Source organism: Euprymna scolopes, chromosome 27, assembly GCF_053919585.1.
Source record: "Euprymna scolopes isolate OS-2025 chromosome 27, ASM5391958v1, whole genome shotgun sequence".
NCBI lineage: Eukaryota > Metazoa > Mollusca > Cephalopoda > Sepiida > Sepiolidae > Euprymna > Euprymna scolopes.
In genome coordinates, this window is record NC_136508.1 from 43,352,047 (window position 1) to 43,378,397 (window position 26,351).

Consider the following 26,351-nt stretch of genomic DNA (forward strand, 5'->3'; position numbering starts at 1 on the left):
GGTATATTTTCATGCCTTTTTATGTTCTAGTGTAAATGTAATAGACTCTGTGAATCTGTATTGAATATACACTAGAATACTTTTAAGACTGTCTCCTTTGCTACTCATGTATTTTGACCAAATACGAATCAAAATGGCCGTTGCTATAAACAGGATATGTATGTTTGAACCAACTATTTTTAAGAATGGACGCATATGATAATGTAAAATTTTCTTATATATAAAGTCAGAGGACCTCCCTCATATTTTTATGATCAATAGTTTTTTTTTTTTTTTTTTTTTTAATAAAAACAAAATGTTTATCTTAAATAGATTTCAGCAATTTTTATATTTAATCCTAATGAATATTTATTATAAATAATGTAATCATTTAACGTTAAAATAAAAATCTGTTTCATCTGTCATATTAGTTCATGATGTTAAAACGTTTTATTTCTCATTAATTTTAGCGAGTTCTATATTTAATCCCTATCTATCTATCTATCTATTATATCTATAAAAGTAAACGTGTGTGTATGTGTGTGTGTGTACATATCCCTACGCAATAACTCTGTCAATTTTCAGTCTACAGACTCGAAATTTGATATACAGGGTACTGAGATTTGGGAAAATCTTTGTAATCCGTTTTCGGCCAGAAATTTGGCTGTTAAGAGGTCAAAGTTCAACGATTTGACCTTTGGGAACTCCTCTGCTAATTTTGGGTCTAAACACTTGAAATTTTAGATATAAGTTCCTTGGACATGTATCTAACTTAATAACTTGATTTGAGCCCAAACAATAAATGTTAAAGAGTCAAAATATTAAGGGGTCATAATAGGGGCCAAAGTTAAATTTTTTTTGATCTCTGCGGTCTCTACCACATTACTCAGACAATTTCTGGTTAGTTTATGTCGAATAATTTTTAGTTACCAATATATAAATGTATGTATGTACGTTTGCATGTCTGCCTAAAACTTTAAACAGAGGCGACGGATTTTTACAAGATCAGTATCGTTTTGAAGTTCAATCTTTCAGACGACAAATATCGAAAAATTAGCTAAAAACATTGATATTTTCACCTTCAACTGGGCACTTTTCTACAGCAGGAGGGTCGCTTTTTTAGCCGATACTTTTGAAAGTTATCCTCTCCTTTCGATTTTCTAGCCTTAATTAAAACCTATGTCACTTCCGGTTTGACGGTGGTGGTAACAGCAAAGACGTCAGGTTTTTTCCCTATTCTTTTCCTCCTTCGCGGTACGGGTTTGAGCCTGCCTTTCTACTACACTTTTTTTTTTTTTTTTTTTTCATTATATGCTCAAAACACACATCAAAATTCCTCGGGCAACGCCAGGCTGATATGCTAGTATATCTATAAAAGTGAAAGTGTCTGTTTGTACATTTCCCTACACAATATCTCTGTCAATTTTCAGTCTACAGACTTGAAATTTGATATACAGGGTATGAAGATTTGGTAAAAATTTGGCTGTTAAGGGGTCAAAGTTCAAAGATTTGAACTTTGAGAAGTCTACCAAACTCCTCCGACAATTTGAGGTATAAACAATTGAAATTTTAGATATAGGTTCCTTGTACATGGATCTAACTTAATGACTTGATTTGAGCCCAAACAATAAATGTTAAAGAGTCAAAATAGGGGTCAAAGTTTAAAAAAAAATTGACCTCTGCAGTCTCTACCAAATTACTCAGACAATTTCTGGTCTTAACATTTGAAATTTGACATAAAGGGTATTCAGAGATAGGGCAAGCTTTTTAATCAGTTTGGGTCGAAAATTTGAGCTACCAATATATAAATGTATGTATGTATGTATGTTTGCATGTCTGCCTAAAACTTTCGATAGAGGCGACGGATTTTTACAAGATTAGTATTGTTTTGAAGTTCGACCTTTCAGACGATAAATATTTTTAAAAAATTGGCTTAAAACATTAATATCTTCACCTTCAACTGGGGTCTTATCTACAGGGGGGGGTGCTTTTTTTCGCCGATATTTTCGAAACTCATCCTCTCCTTTTGATTGTCTAGCCTTAATTTAAACCTACGTCACTTCCGGTTTGACGGTGGTCGTAATAGCGAAGACGTTCGTTTTTTTTCCCCCATTTTTGTACCTCCTTTGCGGTACCGGTTCGAGCCTGCCTTCCTACTACCACATTTTTTTTTTTTCTCTTTTTTTCTCAACACACACTTCCAAACACCCGGGCAACGCCGGGCTTAAATGCTAGTATATCTATAAAAGTGAAAATATGTGTGTACATTTCCCTACTAAATTACTCTGTCAATTTTCAGTCTAGAGACTCCAGATTTGAACTTAGGGATATTAATATTTGGGAAAATCTTTTTAATCAATTTTCAGCCAGAAATTTGACTGTCAAGGGATCAAAGTTCAAGGATTTGACCTTTGAAAACTCTACCAAACTCCTCCGCCAATTTTTTGGTCTAAACACTTGAAATTTTAAATGTAGGTTACTTGGACATGGATTTAACTTTAATTTCATTTGAGCAAAAAAAATAAATGTTAAGAGGTCAAAACTGGGTCAAAGTTTAAAAAAATTGACCTCTGCGTTTTCTACCAAATTACTCAGCTCATTTCTGGTCTAAACATTTGAAATTTTACATAAAAAGTATTCAGAAATAGGGCAAGCTTTTTAATCGGTTTGGGTAAAAAAATTGAGCTGCCAAGAGGTTAAAGTTAAAAAAAAATGATCTTTGTGGTGTCTAGCAAACTACTCAGTCAATTTTGGGGTCTCAATTTTGAGTCTAAACATTTGAAATTTATACATGATGGGTAATCAGACATGCAGTAAGCATTTTAGTCAGATTTGGGGCGAAAATTTGGCTGCCAAAAGGTCAAAGTTGAAAGAGTTGCCCTTTGCAGATTCTACCAAATTCCTCCGCCAATTTTGGGTCTAAAGACTTGAAATTTTAGATGTAGGTAACTTGGACATGGGTAATACTTCATATTTTGTTTTGAGACCAAAATAATAAATGTTAAGGGATCATAATGGGGGTCAAAGTTTAAAAAAAAAAAAAAAAAAAAAATGACCTCTGCGGTCTATACGAAATTACTCAAATGATTTTTGGTTTAAACATTTGAAATCTTACACGTAAGGCAATTTTTATTTTTTTATTTTTTATTTTTTTTAAAATTCAATTTTCACCCCAAACAAGGCACAGTGCCACTTTGAAGTAGGGGGCTATTATCGGGGGCATAATTTGCAGGGGCATTATGAAGGGAGATGAGCAGCAAGATGCTTGTTCACATTGCACTTGAACTTCTGCATGTCAGTACCGTTGGGAAAGCAGAATCCTGGAAGGGAGTTCCAAAGACTTGCAGTTCTGGGGAAGAAACTATCGGAGTAAAAGGCTTTCTTACACCTAGGGATACTGTAAAGGGGTTGGTCTTAGTTGCTTATCGGGTTTGTCGGGGGTAGTCACGTCAAGAAGGTACAAGTGCTTGTAGTTTGTCACAGTATTAAAGTATTTGTAGAACAGACAGAGAGATGCAACATTTCATCGATGGGACAGAGGCTAAAGCCTAGATGACAGTTCAGAACCTATCAGGTTGGCCACTCTCTTTTGATCCCTGTCCAGGAGTGAGACAAAATCGCCCTAAACTCTAGACCAAAAACATGCGTAAATTTTATAGCAAGCCTCACTCTCCCTCAATGGTTTACTTCTACTAGCACAATTGCCATTGCTCAAAGGCAGCATGCATACCGCAGATTTAACCAACATAAATCCAGTTCAAACAGACAGAAGTATATAGAAGCTAGAAGTAATGTTAAGAAAAAAATAGCGACAGCTAAGAGAGAATTTACTGAAACCACTAAAAAACGCATCGAAGCACAAAAATTAGGAACGCGGGACTTCTGGAAAATCTACAACAGTGTAGTAAATAATGGGCAATCAACAATTCCCCCACTAACCAACAATCATGAGGTTGTTTACTCAGCAACCGACAAGGCTAATATGCTTGCCAGTCAGTTTGCCTCAAACTCCACACTGGACTCTTTCAACCACCCCTTGCCTGACTTTCCTTTGCAGACAGACGCCACACTAGACGATCTAAAAATCACCCCTGCTCAGGTGCATGCTATCATAAAAAATCTTGACACTTCAAAAGCCTGTGCACCCGATCTCATCCCGGCTGTGCTATTAAAAAAGTGCTCAACCGAAGTAGCTCCAGTTCTCTCCAAACTCTACAACAAATGCCTTAATGAATCTTGCTTTCTAGGCTGTTGGAAAACTGTTTCTGTGGTACTAGTATTCAAGAATTCTGGCAAAAGAACTGACCCATCAAATTATCACCCCATTATCCTCCTCCCACTTTTCGCCAAAATATTTGAGACCATAATTAACCATGCTCTAGTCCATCACCTTACAGATGCTAAACTTCTGACTGACAAACAATATGGATTTAGACAAGCCCGTTCCACAGCAGACATCCTCACTGTAATCTCTGAACGTATATACCATTCACTGGACAAAGCGGGGGAGGTCAGAGCTGTAGCTCTAGATATATCTAAGGCTTTTGACAGGGTATGGCATGAGGGTCTCCTCAGGAAAATTAGATCATATGATATCACTGGTACTTAACATAATTAAATCCTTCATAGATAAGAGAAAAATCCAGGTTGTCCTCGACGGTCTTACATCTAAACAATCTGATATAAATGCGGGAGTGCCTCAGGGGTCTATCCTTGGACCTCTATTGTTCCTAATATTCATTAATGACCACCCTGACAAAATTGCCTCTGAGATGGGTATATATACTGATGACACCACACTCTATGACAGGAAAACAAATGAACACATATCTAAAGAAATGGCAAAAATACTAGAGGATGACCTCTAATCTGTAGTGGAATGAAGACAAAAATGGATGGTCACATTCAATGCTGCCAAGACTAAACTGGTTTCTTTCAATAATTACAAGAAACCTTCTCTACCACCAATAGCAATGGCCAGTCACTCTTTATCTGAGAGTACATCTTTCAAACTGCTTGGCCTAACGTTCACAGGAAACATGAGTTGGAACAATTACATTGAAAACATTGCCAGGGCGGCTGCGAAGAAGATAGGCTCTCTCTACCGTGCTAGAAAAATACTAACACCCGAAAGTATCCTGTACCTCTATAAGGCCACCATTCGCCCATGTATGGAGTATTGCTGTCACATTTGGGTGGGTGCATCTGCTACTAGTCTCTCGCTCCTAGACAAGATTCAAAAGAGATTTGCAAATCTGATAGGTCCTGAACTTGCATCTAAGCTTCAGCCTCTGTCCCATTGATGAAATGTTTCATCCCTCTGCTTGTTCTACAAGTATTTTAATGGTGAATGCTCTGACGAATTGCAGACACTTATGCCCCCACGACGTAGACACCCTTGACAAACCCGACAGGCACCTAAATCCCACCCCCACACAGTAGAGATCCCTAGATGTAAAAGATCTTTCTACTCCAGTAGTTTCTTCCCCAAAATCGATAGACTCTGGAATTCCATTCCAGGTCCGTGCTTCCCTAACTGTACTGACATGCAGAAGTTCAAGTGTAACGTGAACCGACATCTTCTTACCCAAATCCTAACATAGCACCCCAGTAGTTGTTGGCCCTGATAGTAGCCCCCCCCTACACCAAAGTGGCAATGTGCCTTGTTTGGAGTGAAAATGTAATAAAAAGAAAAAAAGAAAAAAAAAAAAAGTGATACCTACGTAATTGTCATGTCTCAAATAGTAACATATCCAGAAATTATGGAAAACGACAAGGTAGAAAATATTTTTTTATTAAAAAAGGCATTTGTAAAATCTACCGATTTGATTTGGAGAGTTAAGTTTAAGTTTTCAATTCCTCACAAATTCAATCAGTTATTTTTTTTATATATATAAAAAAAAATTAAGTTTTTTTTTTAATTTTTTATTCACAAGTTATGTATATATGTTATATATATTTTTGTTTTCTGAATAAATCCTGTCTGCTACGTTACATCCCTTTCCCTTTTGCTTACGTTACATGACACAATATGTTCGACTCAACATGTAACTTTATTGGAACTGTTTTTACCCTTATGAATAACTAGAGGGAGTACCCGGCGTTGCCCAGGTGTTTGAAGGTGTAAAAGAAAAAAAATGTGTTACTAGTCAGGGAGGCTCGAACCCGTGACGCAGTGACGGATAAGAAAGTGATAGAAAACGTGACATCTTACCGGTACGCTATAAGGAAGTGAAAAGCGTTCAAACTTAGCGATGTCAAATCAAAAAGTTGACTTGCTAAGTGAATATGCGAGTGCAGAAATGTAGGTTGGCTGAAGGCTAGTTCAGCTTTCCGTGTTTTCATTTATTTGTTTTCCCACGATGGTGGGGAAATCAAACTCCCCCGAAAAAGGGGTAACTCTCAAATGAATAGCAATTGTTTGATATGAAGGGTTTTCTCCACATTGATCAAAGCTAATTGCTTTCAAGACTTCCTGGCACGAAAGGCTGCTGACACCTTTGCGTCGGTGAGTTTCGCTTTATTTATACGAAAAAGACCAACAGTAGTTGTTGCCCCTGATAGTAGCCCCCTACACCAAAGTGGCAATGTGCCTTGTTTGGAGTGAAAATGTAAAAAAAAAAAAAAAAAAAAAAAAAAAAAAAAAAAAAAAAAAAGGACAAAAAGTGATACCTATGTAGTTGTCATGCCGCAAATAGTAATATATCATGAAATTATGGAAAACAACAAGGTAGAAAATATTTTGACCGGGTGTTTGGAGGTGTAAAAGAAAAAAAAAATGTGTTAGTAGTCAGGGAGGCTCGAACCCGTGACACAGTGATGGATAAGAAAGTGAAAGAAAACGTGACATCTTATCGGTATTTATACGAAAAAGACCAACAAACACGCGAGAGGACGGAATAGCGTGAATTTTATTAAAGTCAATCAAAATAAATGTAGACACAACATATGTTCGCAAATCGTAGATATTATAATCTAGGGAGTATATAAAAAGTTGTAAAAAATAGTAACCTTCTCGAGAACCCCTCCACCGGAAAAAAGTCTTTGCTGGATATACAAAATCACTTTTGCCTTTTATACATCTATAGATTATTTTTCTACCTCATCGTTTTTCATAATTTTTTTGATATGTTACTATTTGTGACATGACAATTACGTAGGTATCGTTTGTTTTACTTGAAATTCAATATTTTTTTCTTTATTGTAATATAGAAGCACCAAGATGAAAATCCAATTTGGAGTAAAATTATGAATTTTACAGCATTTCAAAAATTATGTTCCATTTAAGGAGCAATGATGGTAAAAAGGTTTTTAAAATGCAGAGGAAATAACTTGCGGTGAGAAGAAAACTAAAAAAAAAAAAAAAAAAACATGTTCACAACATTTTATCCTAAATGGATTTTATCTGAAGAAATCTCCCCCCCCCTTCTTTTTGTAAATATGAATTCTATATAGACTGGAATATATGCATACAACGAAATTGTAAAACGTTATAAATTTGAATGAAGATTTGTTTCCGAAATCTTTATTTGGAAGATTAAATTTTATCCTGCCAACCATAGAATTTTTTTTTTTTTTTTTTTTTACACAGTTATCAAGGCCCAGAAGCCACTCAGGGATAAGGGTTATTGCAAGTACATAAAGTTAGTGAGGAGATTTGCTGAAGTGTTTACTTAAGGGGGCGGTTCATTAGGAATTTGTTAACATTGGACTTGAAGACATCCAAATTGTAGTCCGGAGGGAAGCAGGCAGACGGAACAGAGTTCCACAGGCGTGCAGTTCTAAGAAAGAAGCTTTGTTCATGGAATCCGCATTTTGATCTAGGCACAGATATAGAGTGGGGGAAATTTTTCATGGTGGATTCAGCTAGACGGGTGTTTTTTTTTTTTTAAATATTGCTTTATCATAACTACTAAATAAATAATATTTTTAGTCCCTCAACAAAGGAAGGAATGAACCTAGTAACTCACTCCTGTTCGTTTGTTCACACTTTTCTCAATAACCACGCTATGGATGTTTTTTTAAATTTTGCACAAACATTAGTCATGGTGAAAGTAAATTTTTCATTCGTGGAACCCTGCATACTCGGCTTCTTTATTTTAAATATAAGTTTATCATTGCTTGTAGAGTACATAAATAATTTTTGTCGTTTATGTGAAAGCAATATACATGAACTATAGAAATCAAGTTAGTTTAGTGCAAATATGTAATAAAAATCGAATTTGGAAGAAAATTATGCCTTGTATACTACTTTAAAAATTACGTCATCCATTTAAAAAACAATAACAGGAAAAATGTTAAGGGAACAAATTTTATGCTTGACTTTTTTTTTTTTTTTTTTTTTAACTATATATATTAAACCGTAGCAGTAATTTAACTAAAATTTGCAAATAACGTTTGGTACGTAGAAATACTATCGTGTATTGCTAGTCCTAACTAGTACTTCTTCGAGTTGCAGGTGTCCGACAAAGTGGGGCAAACAGTGTCTATAGTGTGCATAAAGTGCCACTTCACAGAAAATGTTGAGGAAAAAAAAAAGAAAAAAAAAAAAAGGAGATAATTGCAGAACTCTTTAAATATTTTTGTAAACAAAATATTTGTTCTCTTTATGCCCGAAATAAAACCGTTCAAATGAAATGACGTTAATAGGAAACCGCGAAGAAATAACTTCTTCACATAATTTCCTGTTTGAACGTATGATGTAATTAAATATATTTTTAAGTTGTAAATTATATTTGCTTACGATGAAGTTATCGACATCGAGTAAATTATGAAGGATTTTTGTTTGGTGCATTCGCTCTTGGAGACGTCCTACTTAACACCCAATTTTTTACACTTTGATCTTAACCCCAAGGATTAGGGTTGCTGTCAGACTGATGCAACTGTTCTTGGTGGTCCACCCTTCCAGGCCTTCAAGAGGAGCAAGTTTATTGCTTGTTCTGTGAGGCGCCCTCACTGGTGAATGCCTTCACTGGTCAATGCAGAACCAGAGTGCTCCTCCTCTTGGGGCATTGGCCCATTTTCTCCACCCTCCGATCTTGTGTCACATCACCTCGTGGTGGGAGAGAGAGGTAAATACTGTGGTTGTTTTGTTTCGTGTGATATAAAGTTTTTTTTTAGGTTATTTAATGACAAATCCAGTAATTTTAAAGGAACATTTTTTGCTTCAAGTTCTTTGTTTTCTAATATTTACTTGCAGTGTTTGGTTTGGTTGTTTTATTTTATGGCAGATCAACACTTCTCGAGTTATTTAAGGCCGAATCCAGTAACTTTGAAAACACGTTTTATGCTCAAGTTGTTTATATCTTCAAATATTTATTCATGGAGTTTGGTTTGGTTTGTTTGTTTTACGGCATATCAGCCCTTTTTGGCTTATTTAATATTGAATCCAGTAATTTTGGAAAAAGGTTTTCATACTTCAAGTTTTTTATATTTTTAAATATTTATTTATGGTGTTTTTTTTTTGTTTTGTTTTTTTGTTTTTTTTTTATGGGGGAAATTGCTGTTTTTGCTTTTTGACTTTGTAGAACATGATTAAGTTTTATGCTCAAGTTCTTTATATACAGACTGCACTGAAAATACTGGTTTTCTGACCTATGATGTTTGTGTCATTATTTTACAAAACTTAATCATGTTCTACAAAGAACTGGATTTGGCCTTAAATAACTCGAGAAGTGTTGATCTGCCATAAAATAAAACAACCAAACCAAACACTGTAAGGAAATATTAGAAAAATTGCTCCTTTTGAAGGCCTGGAAGGGTGGAGCCCCTAGAGCTACCAAGAACAGTTGCATCAGTCTGACAGCAACCCTAATCCTCTGGGCTAAGATCAAAGTGTAAAAAATTGGGTGTTAAGTAGGACGTCTCCAAGTACAAAAAGGGTGAATGCGGTATTATGGTGAAAGAAGATTCTAGCTAAGAGAAACTTTTGTTTAGTTCTAGAGTGACAAGGATGACCAACGACCTCCATTTCCCCCCCCCCCTTTTGAGTAGGCCTTGTGTTTTTGTTCATGTTTATTTTTGCCTGAATAAAAGATTTAATCTCAAAGTGGAGTATCTGTTCTGATACTGCACTTCAATTTTTTGTTCTCGGTTAGTGGAGGAAAAATCCTTCATGACCGAGACAATTTTTATTCTTGTTTCTTTTCTCCGCATTAAAAACCGACCTTGTATCTAACTCTGCCCTCATGGGGAGGTAAAGTAAATGGGAACCTCAATCCTAATCCTAACCTAACAGCAGAAAGGCCACCGAAATGGCCCAGTTTTTATCAGACTGATTGTTGAAGTTGGACTAATATGAGCCTATCAGAGAGAAATGATTTAATGATTGAGAAAACATTTCCAGTTATACCGTAGCTGGAAATCTTGTGAAGTAGAGCCTTATGCCATACCTTGTCGAAGGCTTTTGATATGTCAAGAGCAATTGCCCTAGAAAGGAAGCCTTTGTCAGGAGATTCACTAATCCTGTGAGATATAACCGTCAGTACATCTGCGGTAATCTTGCAGAGTGGAAATCATATTGTGTGTCACTAAGAAGGTTGTTTCTGCTGAGGTGGTTGACTATTTCTCTATTTAATATGGATTCCAGCAACTTACTCATAACACACAGGAGACTTATTGGTCTCTACTGAGAGGGAGATGACTTATCACCTGAATTGTTAAATACAGAGCAAACTGATGAGGTCTTCCAGGGAGTCGGAAAGCACTTCTCTTAAGGCAGCGCTTAAACAGTTTCGTAAGTATGGGAGCAAGTTCTGGTTGAAGCATTTTTAACACTATAATTGGGATGCCGTCAGGGCCAGTTGCTTTACTGGAATCAAGGTGTTATAGGAGGAAATGTGGGGAGTTGATGGCCTTCATCGCATAGGGTAGAATTAGCTGCAAAGTTCTTTGCAAATAGTTTGGCCTTGTCTGATGCTGACGAGATGACCTCTGGTCCATTGATAATGGTTGGGATAGAACGCACACTTCTGTTCAGGATCCTATTTGTTATTTGCCAAAATTGGTGGGAACCAAGCCGCTGATCAGCTACCTTGGTTTTAACAGACTGGGCATATAGCTCTCTTGCATTTTTTATTACTCTTTTACAGTGGTTGCTGGCAGTCCTGAAAGCAGCTTTAGTCTCAGTGCATCTTAATAATTTATCATTATTTCTCAATTTATGTATTTCTTCGGCTCCTTCCAACTCTGTGCTGATTCAATCATTTTTTTTTAAATATAAATCTCAGTCGTGTGTGTTTGTGTGTCCCTAAAAACTTTTAATCCGCATCAAACATTAATAAGCCTGGTATCGTTAGAAAGAGCGATCTCTCTAACATATAATATCAAAAAAATTAAAAAAAAAAAATTGTCAATTATTTCCTGTAGAAATGTTTTGTTTGAATAGAGGAGGGGGGTCAGGTAAAAAATGTTGGTTTTGACGCTGTTTGTTAATCGGCCATGCACGAACGGTCGATTCGTTGTTTCATTTTTGAAATCTCAATTTGCAATGTCAATAACACCAGTGTCGTCGTGTGGTCCGAACGATAACGTGTTAGTTTAGTTTAGCTTAACTTTTACAACTTCACGTCCACCACACAGCATTTTTTTTTTGTGTTCCTTTCTTTTTTGCTTAGTTTCGCTTCTGGCTGATGGCACCCAAGTCCCGTTTTTTTTTTTTTTAAATCAACTCCATAGATTAAAATATCATTTAACTATTTTGCAACCAGGTAGCGCCCCTCTCACTAATTTTCTAATATTTCCCACCGTTTCTGAGAGAGAGAAAAAGAATCTCTTTTTCAACATCGTTATTTAATTGGTATACATGTGTCTGTACACATCATAATCGAGATAACAAAATCACTTTACTTCTTTTAGAAATATAGTGATAAGTTATAACTTAAAATGCGTATAAGCGCATGTGAAAATATCAACAGCAGCCGAAGGATAGATGGCTAGTAAAGGTATTAGCAGCAGCAGCCATTTGATAATGCATGCAAATTAGCAAAGTGTGCGCCAGGGAAGATGGGCGTAGCCCTGTAGTGGCAGTGAGTGAAATACTTTTAAGCTGGTGTCGAGACGGCAGAGTTTTGTTAATCTCATGGCAGACAGAATGAACAGTAAAAAGAACAAAGAAAACACACGCGCACACGCACACACGAAGCAGGCATTGTTTGGAAAGTAATGATAATAAATGACTTGTGTTAAAATAAAATAAAAAAAATATGCCAAATTGGAATAACTTTTGTTTGTTCTTTTGCAATAGTACTGGACGACGTGGGTGTCTGAGAGGTTTGAAGGGTAATGAACACTGTTAAAGCATAATGACCACGTTACATTGGTTGTCCATCGTTATCTGATGATGACAGTCTTCTTGTAAGTCAGCTGATATTTAAATAGTCCAATCCTGGACTCGCAGGTACGGTCACAGATTGGGCATGTGAAAGTGCCGAGTGAAGCAGGAATGGCCTGGCGAGCATGCTTCTTTGCATGGTCATGGAGTGGATTGTATTGAGGAACAGAGAATACTTCTATATAACTGTTGTAGCCTTACAATACTTGGACTTCGAACCAAGATCAAAGTGTAGTATCTGTTCCGGCAGATACTGCATGCTATGACAAGCTAGGACTAGCTATGACTAGCAAAGACCAGATGTGGGGGCAACCCCACATGTCTGACCTTTAACCAGCTCCCATTTCCCACCTCCCGGGAGCTGGTCCCCTTTTCCCCTTCCCCCTCCCTTCACTCCTCACATTAAAAATCGGCCTTGTGCCTAATTTGCTCGGTGGGGGAGCAAATAAATACCATCTGTTCCGGCAGATGCTGCACTTAAGATAATTTGTACCAGTCAATGGAGGGGAAACTCTCTATACTGGGACAATTATTATTTTTGGTAACCAGAGTGCCCCCTTTTTGCCTACTTTTAGGGGAGCTGGTTTTTACCTCACATTAAAAACGGCCTTGTGCCTAATTTGCTCAGTGGGGGAGCAAATAAATACCATCTGTTCTGGCAGATACTGCAAGCTATGACTAGCTATGACTAGCAAAGACCAGATGTGGGGGCAACCCCACATGTCTGACCTTTAACCAGCTCCCATTTCCCACCTCTCGGGAGCTGGTCCCCTTTTTCCCTTCCCCCTCCCTTCACTCCTCACATTAAAAATTGGCCTTGTGCCTAATTTGCTCGGTGGGGGAGCAAATAAATACCATCTGTTCTGGCAGATACTGCAAGCAAAGACTATATGTGGGGGAAACTCCACATATAAGACCTTGGTCAATGTAGGGGCAACCCTTCATACCAATTGTCACTATCCAACTCCCCTACTCCCCGGGGAGTTGGTCCCCATTTCCCCTTCACTCCTCACTTTAAAAATCGGCCTTGTGCCTAATTTGCCCAGTGAGGGAGCAAATAAATACCTTAAAGTGTAGTATCTGTTCTTCAGATGCTGCACTTCCATTTCTTGTTCTCTGTTGGTGGAGGATCAGTCCTTCACAACTGAGACAATTTTTTTTATTTTTGTACCTTTTCTCCACGTTAAAAAACGACCCTGGTGTCTAACTCTGTCTCGTGGGGAGGCATAGTAAATGGGTACAATCAAGACGTTAACATTGGTATAGTTAACAAAAATGTATTAGTAAAACTATGTTACAGAAGTAAACATCATGATTCTGAGGTCATAACTACAACGAATCGACATCCAATAACGTGTTAAATGTAATTGTATTTATAGTCTCTAGGTAAATTTATCCCTGAATTGGGTAGATTAGCTTACATGAGGGAGAGGCAGCTTACTTTTCGGTAAAGGATGGTTCACATTTTATGATTTAAAAAAAAAAAAAAATAATAATAATAATAAGATCAAGATAAAATAAATTAGTTTTTTTTTTTTTTTTAATTTTTTACCCAGTGGGTCATCGGTAGGTCTAGTGTATGTCTATCTTTCAAATATAATTTTTTTTATAAGAACACTAAGTTCTATCAATAGTTCAATAATGCAAGACTAAAGCTTTTCTCTCTCTCTCTCTCTCTCTCTCTCCCCATATATATATATATATATATAATAAAAAAAGAATTTCTTTTAATATTCATATTTTTAACTCCCTCTTTTTTCCTTGTAACCATTTGTGAATTATTCCACGGAATCCTGCCTTTTGAATTACATCGAAATATCTTCAAGTAACGCGATTTCTTTGGATTTTTACATCTGGATACCAAACTTTTACCAAATTGTCTTGGATTTTACCGTTATTGGATATTCTACTCTTCACTCGACCATCCATTCACGTTTTTCTTTTCTCCTCATTCCCTCTGCTTCACTATTTTTTACCAAGTAAGATCTATGGCTTACTTGTAGTTTCATTAAATACTTTGCAAACAAAATCCGATTCCGCATTTTGCTAATTCTTACCCTCTGATGAGAAGGAAAGTATTTCTTTCGAAACTCTGCAGATTAAGGACAGTCCACTTAATTTGTGTTTCCTTTTTGAAAATTAAATGTTTTTGACTCTTCTTAAAGTGTGTTTAACATGTTTTATTAATTATTTGTTCTTATATAGATATTAGTAGTATTAAAATGTTTATGGCAAGTAAGCTACACAACCTCCAGTAGTGTAGCTTATATAGCTGAATTTTACCAAGTATTCTATCCACTGCGCCATGGATCCACAAGGCTGAGAATACAATCCTCGGTGCGAGCAACCCACAAATATAATTGCGAATTACTTATCATTGCAGACGGAATAAGAGCATGCTATCCTTTGTGGATTAAATAAAGCGTTTCATTCGCCATATCGTGCAGATTCCATAGGTCGACAGAATGATTTCCGAGTATGACAAGATAGACCTGGAGACAGGTGGGAATTACATTGAACAAAACGTTTTGAAAATAACACTCAAGATGAAAACAATAGTCCGAATAATCGAAATAATATGCAAAGTAATTTCATTGGAAAGAAGTATGGGGTGGGGCGAAAAACAAAGAACAAAATATTTAGTTGTAAGACCCTCTCAACCCTTTCTAAATCATAGCCTCCCCACCGTTTTTCGGTTTGTTCTGAACCCAGAATACAATCAGTTCCAATCTCTTAAGTTGGGGAGGGATCTAAGTGGGAGAGAAAAGAATAATAGAGGTGTGTGGAATTTGGAGAGTGGGTGATGTCTTTCCAAAATAAATGCAATATAAAAGAGGCAGAGGGTAGACTAAAAATGGGAAGTGGGCATCTTAGAAGCTTTCTATAAGCAGGAGATTGAGGGGTGGGGCTCGGTCCCTCAACTAGCTAGGAGACTATACATAGTTGGCTGTAGGTAAGCCACTCTGAAATTTCTACTGACTCCTTTGCATTGGAACATAAAGTTCTAAAGTACTGTTGTTGGATTGCAAACAGTTATAAAAAAACATCTCATTTATACAAAATCTTGAAATTTGATTTTCAAACAGGGTTGAAAAGAATCGTAATTGCCTGCAAGTGTTTATAGGCAAAGCAATAATAATTTGAGACAAATGCAAATAAACGTTGATCTTAAAATGTCACCTTTGAACTGAACTAAGGGATCAAATTTGATCTCCTTCTTGCTGATGTATTTTCAGTTAATCATGAACGGAAGCTTTTTATTGTGTGCAAAAAAGAGCCACCATTTTTAAAATGCTTTTATAATTTTAGAGTCTAAATAAGAGTAGAAAGTCTATCTTGGTTTTACTTACGGCAGCCGCATAACTTTCACTTCCTTTATTTTGTCCTTTAGTCCTCACATTCCAGAAGTGACGTTTCTTACAAAGAAGGAAGAATTGCTGTTTTTTTTTAGTTCAGAATTTATTCCATCTAACACATCGTTGGCAAGTATTTGACCTTGAAGTAGTATTTTTTTTTTTTTTTTTTTTTTTTTAGCTCATTATATGAAGTGGCTTTTGCCTTGTCTGGATCGATCTTCATTAAAAACAATTAAATTGAAAAGAAAGTTCTACTTTGAATTTTGATTCCAATAAAACCCTATTGTAAAGTTTTGTTTTTTTTTGTATGTAGAGGTGGCAGACTTTAAATTAAAATTAATCACAGAAAGATATTTTATTATACAAATATGTGGTTTATTCCAGAGATTAATTTTTAGCATTTATAATTTGAATACAATTTCGAATATATGGCCCTCGCATAAATTACGTAATCTAGAGGTCAAATTTTCATAAACTGTACTCATTAATGACCAAGTTCTTTCTGATTCTCTCTCCTCTGATCTTGAGCATGTGGTACAGTGGGGAAAGAAGTGGCTAGTTACTTTTAATGCATCTAAAAGCAAGCTCCTATCTTTACATCATCAACGCTGTGATCCCCGTCTGGCATCAATTGAAATAAATGCCTCTCGTCTTGGGGAGATTACATATTTTGACAAACTTCTTGATCTGACCTTTACTCCTGATCTGAAATGGAACACGTACATCAAATCCGTTGTCAAGATTGCTCGGAAAATGATGGGATAATTCTATCGCTCCAGTAGATAGCTGACTGTTGATGCAATTCTCTACCTGTATAAGAGCCAAGTACATTCAAAGATGGAGTACTGTTGCCACTTTTTTTTTTTTTTTTTTTTACACAGGCAGCACCACATTATCAAGGCCAAGAGGCCACTCAAGGATAAGGGTTAAAGAGTGTACAGTAGAAATTGGAAAATATAGCAATCATTAGTAATGAAAATTCAGCAAATTTTGTTAACTCATATGGAACGGCTCATCAAGAACTTATTTACGTTAGACTTGAAGACAACCATATTGTACTCAGCCGGAGAGCAGGAAAACGGAAGACAATTCCACAGGCGCGCAGTTCTAAGAAAGAAAGTTTCTTTCTTAGGATTTTTTTTTTTTTTTTTTTTATAATAGTAGTCACCATTTATCAAGGCCCAGAGGCCACTCGAGGATAAAAGTCAAAGGGTGTACAGTATCAGAATCATAGCAATCGCTAGTAGCAAAGAGTCGGTAAATTTGTCAACTTAATTGGAATGACTCATCAAGAACTAGTTTGCATTGGACTTGAAGACGGCCATATTATAGTCAGCTGGAAAGCAGCCAAACGAAAGACAGTTCCACAGGCATGTCGTTCTTAGAAAGAAACTTTGTTCATGGAATCTTCGTTTAGGTTTAGGCACAGATAAAGAGTAGAGGAATTTACTGCACGCCTGTGGAACAAAATAATTGAAGTGTAGTATCAGAACAGATACTACACTTTTCTCCTAGCCAAAAGGCCAACGAATTGATTATTATTGTAGCTCTTTTATTAAAACTGTAAAAGTATATATCTAAGTAATCTGGTTAATGTGGTATCAAAATATATCTGGTTATTACGGTTAATCTCCAATATCCTTATAGGAGTCTTTGACATATTTCCATTGTATGGATGCTTGGTGCGAGCGGGAACCCCACAATATCATTCTTCCATTCTTAGACAGAACAGATACTTGGATCATAACCAAAAGACCAAGAAGGTTTATTTTAGTTTCACTTTCACATACTACCCAAAAGCAACATCATCTTCGAGGATCAGGAGATCCTATTTATTAAAAAGGAGGATAGATAATCATTTAGTCTTTGACAACAGCATATTCTTTTCATTCTTTTGACTATCAAGTATATATCCGACACAGCAAGACACAGTCAATCAACCGAGAACTAAATCAGTCTATATAAAAACCTATAAGATATTAACAGATATATACTCAAGAGTCAAAATAATGAAAAGAATATGCTGTTGTCACAGCCCTAGTGATAGCATGCTACAAACATTGAATTAACGTGTCTCTAATTTAATGTTCGTAGTACAATCATGGATGCTCTTTTCTCTTCCCTGCAACCTCTTTCCCACAGAAGTGATGTTGCAAGCTTACTTCTGCTTTATCATTATTTTCATGGCAAATGCTCATCTGAGTTCCAATCTATGACCTCCCCCCCCTTTGCCAAACTTTCATGAAAAACACTTGTCTAGTTGAAACTGCTATCAATAATTTCCCCCACTCTTTATCTGTGCCTAAACTTAAACGTAGATTCCATGAACAAAGCTTCTATGTCAAATTTCGAGTCTGTAGACTGAAAATTGACAGTAGTTTGGTAGAGAAATGTACATACATAGACAAACAATTTCAATTTCCTTCTAGAGTCTCTTTTAATAAATAGGATCTCCCGATCCTAATAATAATTTATAATCTGGAAACCGTGACACACACGTATGTATGTACGTACGTACATACTACAGTATTAATATATAGATTATCATAAAAAATTAAAAATATCTAGCAATTAAAAAAAAAATGTTTAATAAATGTTTGTTCTCTTTTTTTGATTTTTAATCATCAATATCACAAGATACTAACGTTTGCAGGTTAGTATTTTGAAACCTTACTCAAGTTCTACCGTACTCAGTGTTGTTTCACAATCTACTGAGTGATATTCAACGTAAGTAATAATGTGAGTTAGTATTTATTTATACAAACAACTTTGCTTATAAAGATATGAAAGCTGTTTTCCACATGTAACCTCTTCCCTGCACACCAGTAATCATTCTACGGCACGGTAATGTGACACTGCACAATGGTTGGGAACCACCAACTTAGGTTGACATATAAAAATTTGATTCTGACTAGCCAATTTTCATTCATTATTATGGTTCTACCATGTTATTAGCTATATAATTGTTATGTTTGACGTTCATCTTCATCGCCAACTGTTATGTTTGCAGGTTGAACCAAATAACGTATAAGGCAATACAAATGAAGACTCAACAAACAAAGGTAGATCAATAAGTGTATTAGAAAAAGTATATTCACAGTATATTTACATAATGGTTGTCAGGTAAGAGAGTCTTGGCTGGAGAACATATCTGCTCTCGGCTCGACCATCAGTGGCTTCTGGTTAACACACACTCAGACTAACCGAGTCTTGCTATTTATGTGTAATATTATCCACATATGTATATGAGTGGGTGCCACCACAACAATAAGAATGTCTTTTGCTATGGTTTATGGAAACAATTATATAGTCTTGTGCAAACATGTAATATAGAAACCTTTTTTGATTATTAAAGTTACTACGGTATTAATATATAGATTATCATAAAAAATTTGAAACATTTAACACTTTTGCTACACACCAGTGATCGTTCTATGGCAAATCAATGTTTTTTTTTGTTTTGTTTTTGTTTTTTTTTTAATAAAGTTATAGAATTATTTTTGTCATAATCACCTTTTCTTCTTATAAATTTGTCCATAATTAAGGGTGAGTCGAATATGAAATTGAACAAAATAATAAACCAAAGACGATTTTTATCATATTGAATCATGTTTGTTTTTTTTTTTCCAATTAAAATCTTACAACTCCTAAATATTAGGATAAGAAAGACATACAAAGAATCTGTTAATATTATAAACGAAATAGATGATATAAAGCAACAACGTTTGTTATGGAAAATTGAAAATGTATAACAATTTAAAGTTTATATTACATTTCGTTAACTCTTATCATTTAATCATCAATATCACTTAAGTAATGATGTGCACGTTAGTATTTTCAAACCTTACCCAAGTTCCACCATTACTGATCATCACAGTGTTCCCTCACTATCTACAAATTCTTTCTTGATAATCATGCTTGAATATCACATAAGTAATAATGTGAGTTAGTATTTATTTATACAAGCAACTCTGCTTATAAAATTCATTATTATTGTTCTACCATATTATTAACAATATAAGAATGTATTTTGTTATGCTTTATGTAAACTATTATATAGTCCTGCGCAGACAAAAATAAAGGCAAATTTATATTTTTTTAATTGAAAAATATAAAGAGTTGTCTCCCTTATAACTAAAATATTTCTTTTTCTGTATAAGTTTATTGTACTAACCTGCTGAAGTTTAAACTATGGAAGGCAGTAATTACTGAGGATACAGTTATAAGACTCAGCATTCCTATCCTGTCGCAGTTAGCCACCTGAAGAAGGCCAGAGGATAAGTTGGCCGAAATGTGGTGAAACAATTATGAAGATGAGGATAACAGTCCGCAAATAAATAAATAACCTGCTGAAGTTTAAATGCAATGTGAACAGACATTTCGCTGCTTAACTCCCCACAGTCCGTATTAGACCGGATCCCAAATAGTAGCAGCATACTCTGTTTAGAATGGAATAGAGTAAAAAAAAAAAAAAAAAATGTCTCAGCAAGCAACAACTAATACAGGTGATGTGTTTTGTGCTTAAGCAATTATCGGTGTAAAAAATGTTTCTGAACGTCATGGGAAATGTGCTGTTTTCTGACTTGTAGGCATGTCCATGCATGTTGGGCATATGAAGATAAAAAGGCATTTCGGATTGTTCCCATTTACTTGCCTCCCCACGAGGGCAGAGTTAGACACAAGGTCGGTTTTTAATGTGGGGAAAATCCAGCTTTCCAAAAAGGGGCACTCTGGATAGGAACAAAATTAAAAATTCTCAGTCAAGAAGAATTTCTCCTCCACTGACCGAGGACAGAAAAGGTGTAATATAGTATCAGAACACATACTACACGTTGTGCTCCGGATTGTTGTTGACGAGATGATTGATAATTTGGCAGGTATTTGCTATCTATGTTGCTAAAACGTCTGTTTCAATAAGTCCAAAGTTGTCAAGAGTGTGACAGGTGACTGATGATCAATATTTGCTAGGTCACATGTCGCTAAATTTTCTTCTGTTAGAAGATCAACTAATTGCTATTGAGCCGGTCACGTGTTTATCAAATGTTTGGCACAAGTAAACAAGAATCATTTTCATTTTAACAGAAATGGAAACACTAAAGAAAACACTGGATGATACAACACTTGAACGAAACCATTGGAAAGTCCGTTGTGATGCCGCCTCTCAGGATTGCCAGAACGAGAAAGAAGTAAGTATGATCTGAAGGAAAAAGTGTGGTACCAAAGGAAATCCTACTGAAGCTGCTAAGGCCTTCCGTATACATGCATTCTTTGTGTTTTTGGTCAAAATCCATTTTTTTTTTTTTTTTTTTTTTTTTTTTTTAACAAGAAAAAAAAAGGGCTGATTCCTGACCAATTGCTAGGGACTTACCTCCATGTTTTTTTTACTGTTATTTGGCTGCATTTTATTTCTCTTTCTCTCTTTTGTTTCCTTCCTCCTTTTTTCTTCCTTTATCTTTTTCTGTCTGTCTTTTTCTTCACATGACAGTTCTCTCTGAAAACTGGCTTTGGTGTGATAATGACTCATTTGGAAGAGCATTATTTCCATGGCAGATGAGCGTTATTTCCATGGCAGATGCTCGTCTGAACTCCAATCTCTGGTCCCCCCTCGCCAATCTTTCACGAAAAACACCCGTCTAGCCGAATCCACTGTGAAAAATTTCCCCCACTCTATATCTGTGCCTAAATCAAAACGCGGATTCCATGAACAAAGCTTCTTTCTTAGAACTGCACGCCTGTGGAACTCTGTTCCGTCTGCCTGCTTCCCTCCGGACTACAACTTGGATGTCTTCAAGTCCAATGTTAACAAATTCCTAATGAACCACCCCCTTAAGTAAACACTTCAGCAAATATCCTCACTAACGTAATGTACTTGCAATAACCCTTATCCTTGAGTGGCTTCCTGGCCTTGATAAGTGGTGATCACTGTGTAAAAAAAAAAAAAAAAAAAAAAAAAAAATGACGAAGGACAAATGTTCTTTCTATAACAATGTTCTGAACTTTCGCAAATACACCACCGTGTTGTCTTATTTATTATCAGTCCTTCAAGGTCATAAGACTGGTGCTGAAAACTCGGACTTATTACTCTAGGAAGAGCAATTCCACGTAGGACTGTTCTTGCCACTCCATCCCTTAACTTGTGAAGGAAGGGCACCAATGCCATGACATAAAATAAAAGTGGCAGCGGACAACTGTGACTTTGAAAGTCTACCATTTATTTGCGCTGATATGATACAGAATAGAAACCCACTTGTGGAAGTCCAGCCTCTGGAGAAGATCTTAGGAAATGATGGCTAATCCTATCAAAAACCTTGGACTGATCTAAATTGATCAGTGTGGCCTTGGTGACATTTTCTTTTCCCTCTATGATTGTGCAAATTGTTTTTTTTTTTTTTTTTTTTTTTTTTTTTAACAAGGTGGTCACCACTTATCAAGGCCCGGAAGCCACTCAGGGATAAGAGGTTATTGCGTGTACAGTACGTTAGTTTTGAGATTTGATAAAGTATCATAAGGGGGCGGTTCATCAGGAATTTGTTTGTTGGACTTGAAGACATCCAGGTTGTAGTCAGGCGGGAAATAAGCAGATGGAACAGAATTCCACAGGCGTGCACTTCTAAGAAAGAAGCTTTGTTCATGGAATCTATGGTTTGATTTTGGCACAGATAAAGAGTGGGGATAATTTTTGACAGTGGTTTCAGCTAGACGGGTGTTTTTGATGAAAGATTGGCTAGTGGGGACCAGGGATTAGAGCTCAGATGAGCACTTGCCATGGAAATAACGATAAAGCAAAGACAGGCTCGCAACGTCTCTCTTGTGGGAAAGGGGTTACAAGGAAGAGAAAAGGGCATTCCCCACTAAGCCATGAAACCTATTTTGTACTCTGTCAAGGCAGGGTAGGCTGTTTTAGCAGCTCCTGCCCAGATGTGGCAACAGTACTTCATCTTGGACATACTTGGCTTTTATATAGATAGAAAATTGCATCAACAGTGAGATATCTTCTGGAGCAGTAGAAGGATCCTACCATTTTTCCAGCGACCTTGGCAATAGACTTGATGTACGTATTCCATTTCAGGTCAGGAGTAAAGGTGAAGCCCAGAAGCTTATCAAAACATAGAGCTTCCCCTAGTCGAGAGCCATCCATTTCAATTGATGCCAGATAGGGATCAGAGCGTTGATTATGTAAAGATAGGAGCTTGGTTTTAGATGCATTAAAAGTAACCAGCCACCTCTTCCCTCACTGTACCACGCGCTCAAGAGAATCAATCTCACCTCCATAGCATAATTCTGATTCGATTTGATGAAGTTGCTAACAACAACAAAAACAACCTACAGACGATTTACCAGAGCATTTGCCAAAATCTTTAACTTTGTGTTTAGCAGAGTTAGGAGCCTATAATCATCTAGATCCTCTCCCATGATGCCAGTTCTTTTTTCTTGAACAATGTCATCATTGCCTTGGTCACCTGCCCAGAGATGGATTCCTGGGCAAATCAGTAGTTAAACACATTGGCACGGACATGGGCGACAACCTCAAGCATGATCCATAAGGAAAACCATTAAGTCCTGGAGATTTGATATGGCCGACCTGCTTCAACACAGTAATGAGCTCATACTTTATAACCATACCATTAAAACTGGCTGCTCAAACTTCCTGTAAGCAAGGCTGGTTATCGAGTCTGGCCAGTTAGGTTGCAAATCTCAGGAGTTGATATGAGGGTATGTCAAAGTTGTTGGTTTTCTGAATGTACTTGTCAAAATCACAATGTGGAGCAGCCTTACGCTCACGAGTTAACGTTTGTTTGAAATGATTTTAACATATCCCTTACAACTTGATCTTTATACCACTTGCTAACCAAGTAATTAAGATCCCCCCTTAATTAGTGCTACATCTTGGGAGTCCCCTCCCAAAGCCACCTTCCGGGTTAGCCTATCTTAATGTTTTCCTGCCCTAGTCCTCTTTAAAGTGAGATATTTGAATAGGGGTTTGTTTATAAATGTCACGTTAACATTTATTGGATGGGTTTCTATCACCATTTTGATTTATTTCTTATTTTTAAGTGATTGTAGAGACCTCCTAGATATAGAGACACTGGCTGCCATCTTTTCTTGTTCTCCAGCAGTGTTTAACATTACTTGTTTTTCAAACAGAATGAACATTTTATATTAAATAAAAACACTGAAAACTTCTTCAGTTAGGTAGAAAAGTCACTTATCTTGCCTTTGATAATATTTGTTTGTTATTTATTCGGTACTCCTGCAGTATTTTACCCACCGATTTCACGATCTTAGCCGAGCGTTGATCGACATCCGTCGGAAAACGCCGGAACATGGCGAGCGGTACGATACTCTATCAGCCAATCAGGGCGCTTCAAACGAACGCGCAGCAGACGAATAATTTTCATTGAAATTACACACATAGCGTTTCATTTCAGTTATTTTATTGTTCAAAGTAAAAATACACAGCCTTTCATTTCAGCTATTTAATTTAGCGATAAAAAAAAAAAAAACGGGAGCTGTTGGAAACATATTTATGCGAATTTATGTGGAGACAAAAATTTGGACACAACCCTTTTGTCTCCATAATAAATCAAATCGCGGAAGGCTACCCGGTTTGGGAAGGAGCTTCTTTCCACATCCTCTGAAAACCCTTTGCTCCCTACTTTGCCTCTCTACAGTCAGTAGAAAATCTTCCAGTCGGAACTAAAGATAAACAGTAATTGTTGTGTCCCCCCCCCCCTACAAACATTACTGAAAAAAAAAACAAAAAAAAAACGTTGTTACTGTTTAATAACGTTTTGTTAAAAACAAACAAACAAAAAATGCATTGAAGTGTTTATTACTGTTGCTCCCCCCCCCCAAAAAAAAAAAGCTATCGGAAAACAAAATGAACCAAAAAAAAAAATATTCAACAAAATAAATTTATTCTACTTTAAAAAAAACTTACGGTAAGTGTTTGTGATTTATTTTATCCAAATTTTTTGTATTAATTTTATCCATTTTGTTGTGTGTGTGTGTAATATCTTTTCCTTGTAATGTTGTTGCTATTCACATACTTTTAGCGTTCTTGCACCGTAGCTCCGAATTCTCGGCTTTCGTCGGCGTTAACGATGAAAGCGTTCGTCAACGCTCGGCTAAGATCGTGAAATCGGTGGGTAAAATACTGCAGGAGTACCATTTATTCTTTTTTTCTTTTCTGTTTTTTTTTTTTTTTTTTTTTTTTTTTTTTTTTTTGACAAATTTTTCGTATCCCTGTGGATTGTAAAACAAACCCTTGAATAGATTATCTTAGAAAATATTTGGGACTGCTCAAATACATCAGTACCCATGTTGTCACAAGACTATCAGTTTGCACTATATGTCACATCTGCTAATTAAAAATTGACTTTTATTTCAGTGTCTGAAACAATTAATCAAAATCCATGTGATATTCTGCCTGGTCCTTTCTTAGTTTGTATGTAACTCTTTGAAAAAGGACTAAATACAAATTTTTATGGCTAAACTGCTTTAAAAAAAAAAAAAAAAAGAAGCTAATCTAGCAAACCTGTCAAAAATATGAAAGTGACCTCCCTTTAATCTAGCCTCATTTTCAAATATCATTATAATAATAATAATAATAATAATATTTGATCATTGTTGTAATGGTATGAGAATTAATTTTGACGTGAAGTTGTTCGTCACTGGAGAAAGAAGTTCGCGAAACGTTATGTAAAAGGGAAACATTTGAAAGAAACAGGGCTAAAAAGAACATTGTCTTCCAAGAGGTGCTGAACTGAAGGATTGAATTAAAGTGTGATGCTATTACTTGTACTGAACAATGTAGCACAATATTACTTTCTGATTATTTATTAGTACTTGTTAATTTATCTCATTTTGGTCAGTTCTATATTTAAAATGCAATGAACACTATTTTAATAGAAATGTTAATAAATTAGTATGTGCTGTGTGTTATTCATTTTTCTATTCAAAAAAAAAAAAAATAAAAAATAATTTTTCGTGTTATTCAGAAAAATATCAGCTTTATGAAAACTTTTTTTTTTTTTTTTTTTTACACAGTGATCACCACTTATCAAGGCCCGATAGCCACTCAGGGATAAGGGTTATTGCAAGTACATCACGTTAGTGAGGAGATTTTATGAAGTGTTTAATTAGGGGGGCGGTTCATTAGGAATTTGTTAACATTAGACTTGAAGACATCCAAGTTGATGAACTTGTTGATAAAATGTTTCTCATTCTATTATAAAATAATTTGAACTCCTAGTACCTGTTGATTACAAATTGACTTCTATTTCGGTATCTGAAACAATTGATCTAAATATAAAATAATTTGTTAGAGCAAAAACGCTTTTTAAAAACCTTTTGAACGGATCATCTTAAGTGGTTTTTTTTTTGTTTTTCTTTAGTTAACTTTGCTGATGGTGGCCTCATAAGTAGCACCTTATCATTAGAAAAAATCTCATTGAGAACTGAAAGAAAAGTTTACCTTTTCTTTTTTTTTTTTTTTTTTTGTAGAAACCCTTGAAAAAAAAAAATTAATTGTTATATGAAGAGCTGGTGTAGTCAAGGGCTTTACTGAAGTGAAGTCAGTGCTTGAGTTGTCTCAAGTTACTGCCACAGGATGCTGCAAATACTAAATATATCTACCCTGAAACAACCTTAAAAGAAAAATGATTTCCCTTTCAACTTGTATC

General features: G+C 35.9%; 1 protein-coding gene across 2 annotated transcripts in view; it reads left to right on the forward strand.

Annotated features, from left to right (window-relative positions):
* Positions 1 to 26,351, forward strand: part of LOC145248840 (heat shock factor 2-binding protein-like) — a 592,183-nt gene that overhangs the window by 244,177 nt on the left and 321,655 nt on the right. Inside the window, exons 1-2 of one of the 2 annotated variants that reach the window (XM_080110564.1) lie at positions 8,764 to 9,050; positions 20,749 to 20,852. In XM_080110564.1, coding sequence (XP_079966690.1) covers positions 8,942 to 9,050; positions 20,749 to 20,852 — 213 coding nt within the window. In that variant the 5' untranslated portion in view covers positions 8,764 to 8,941. Of the gene's footprint in view, positions 1 to 8,763; positions 9,051 to 20,748; positions 20,853 to 26,351 lie in introns of those variants that run through there. The other variant, XM_080110563.1, reaches the window with a different exon arrangement.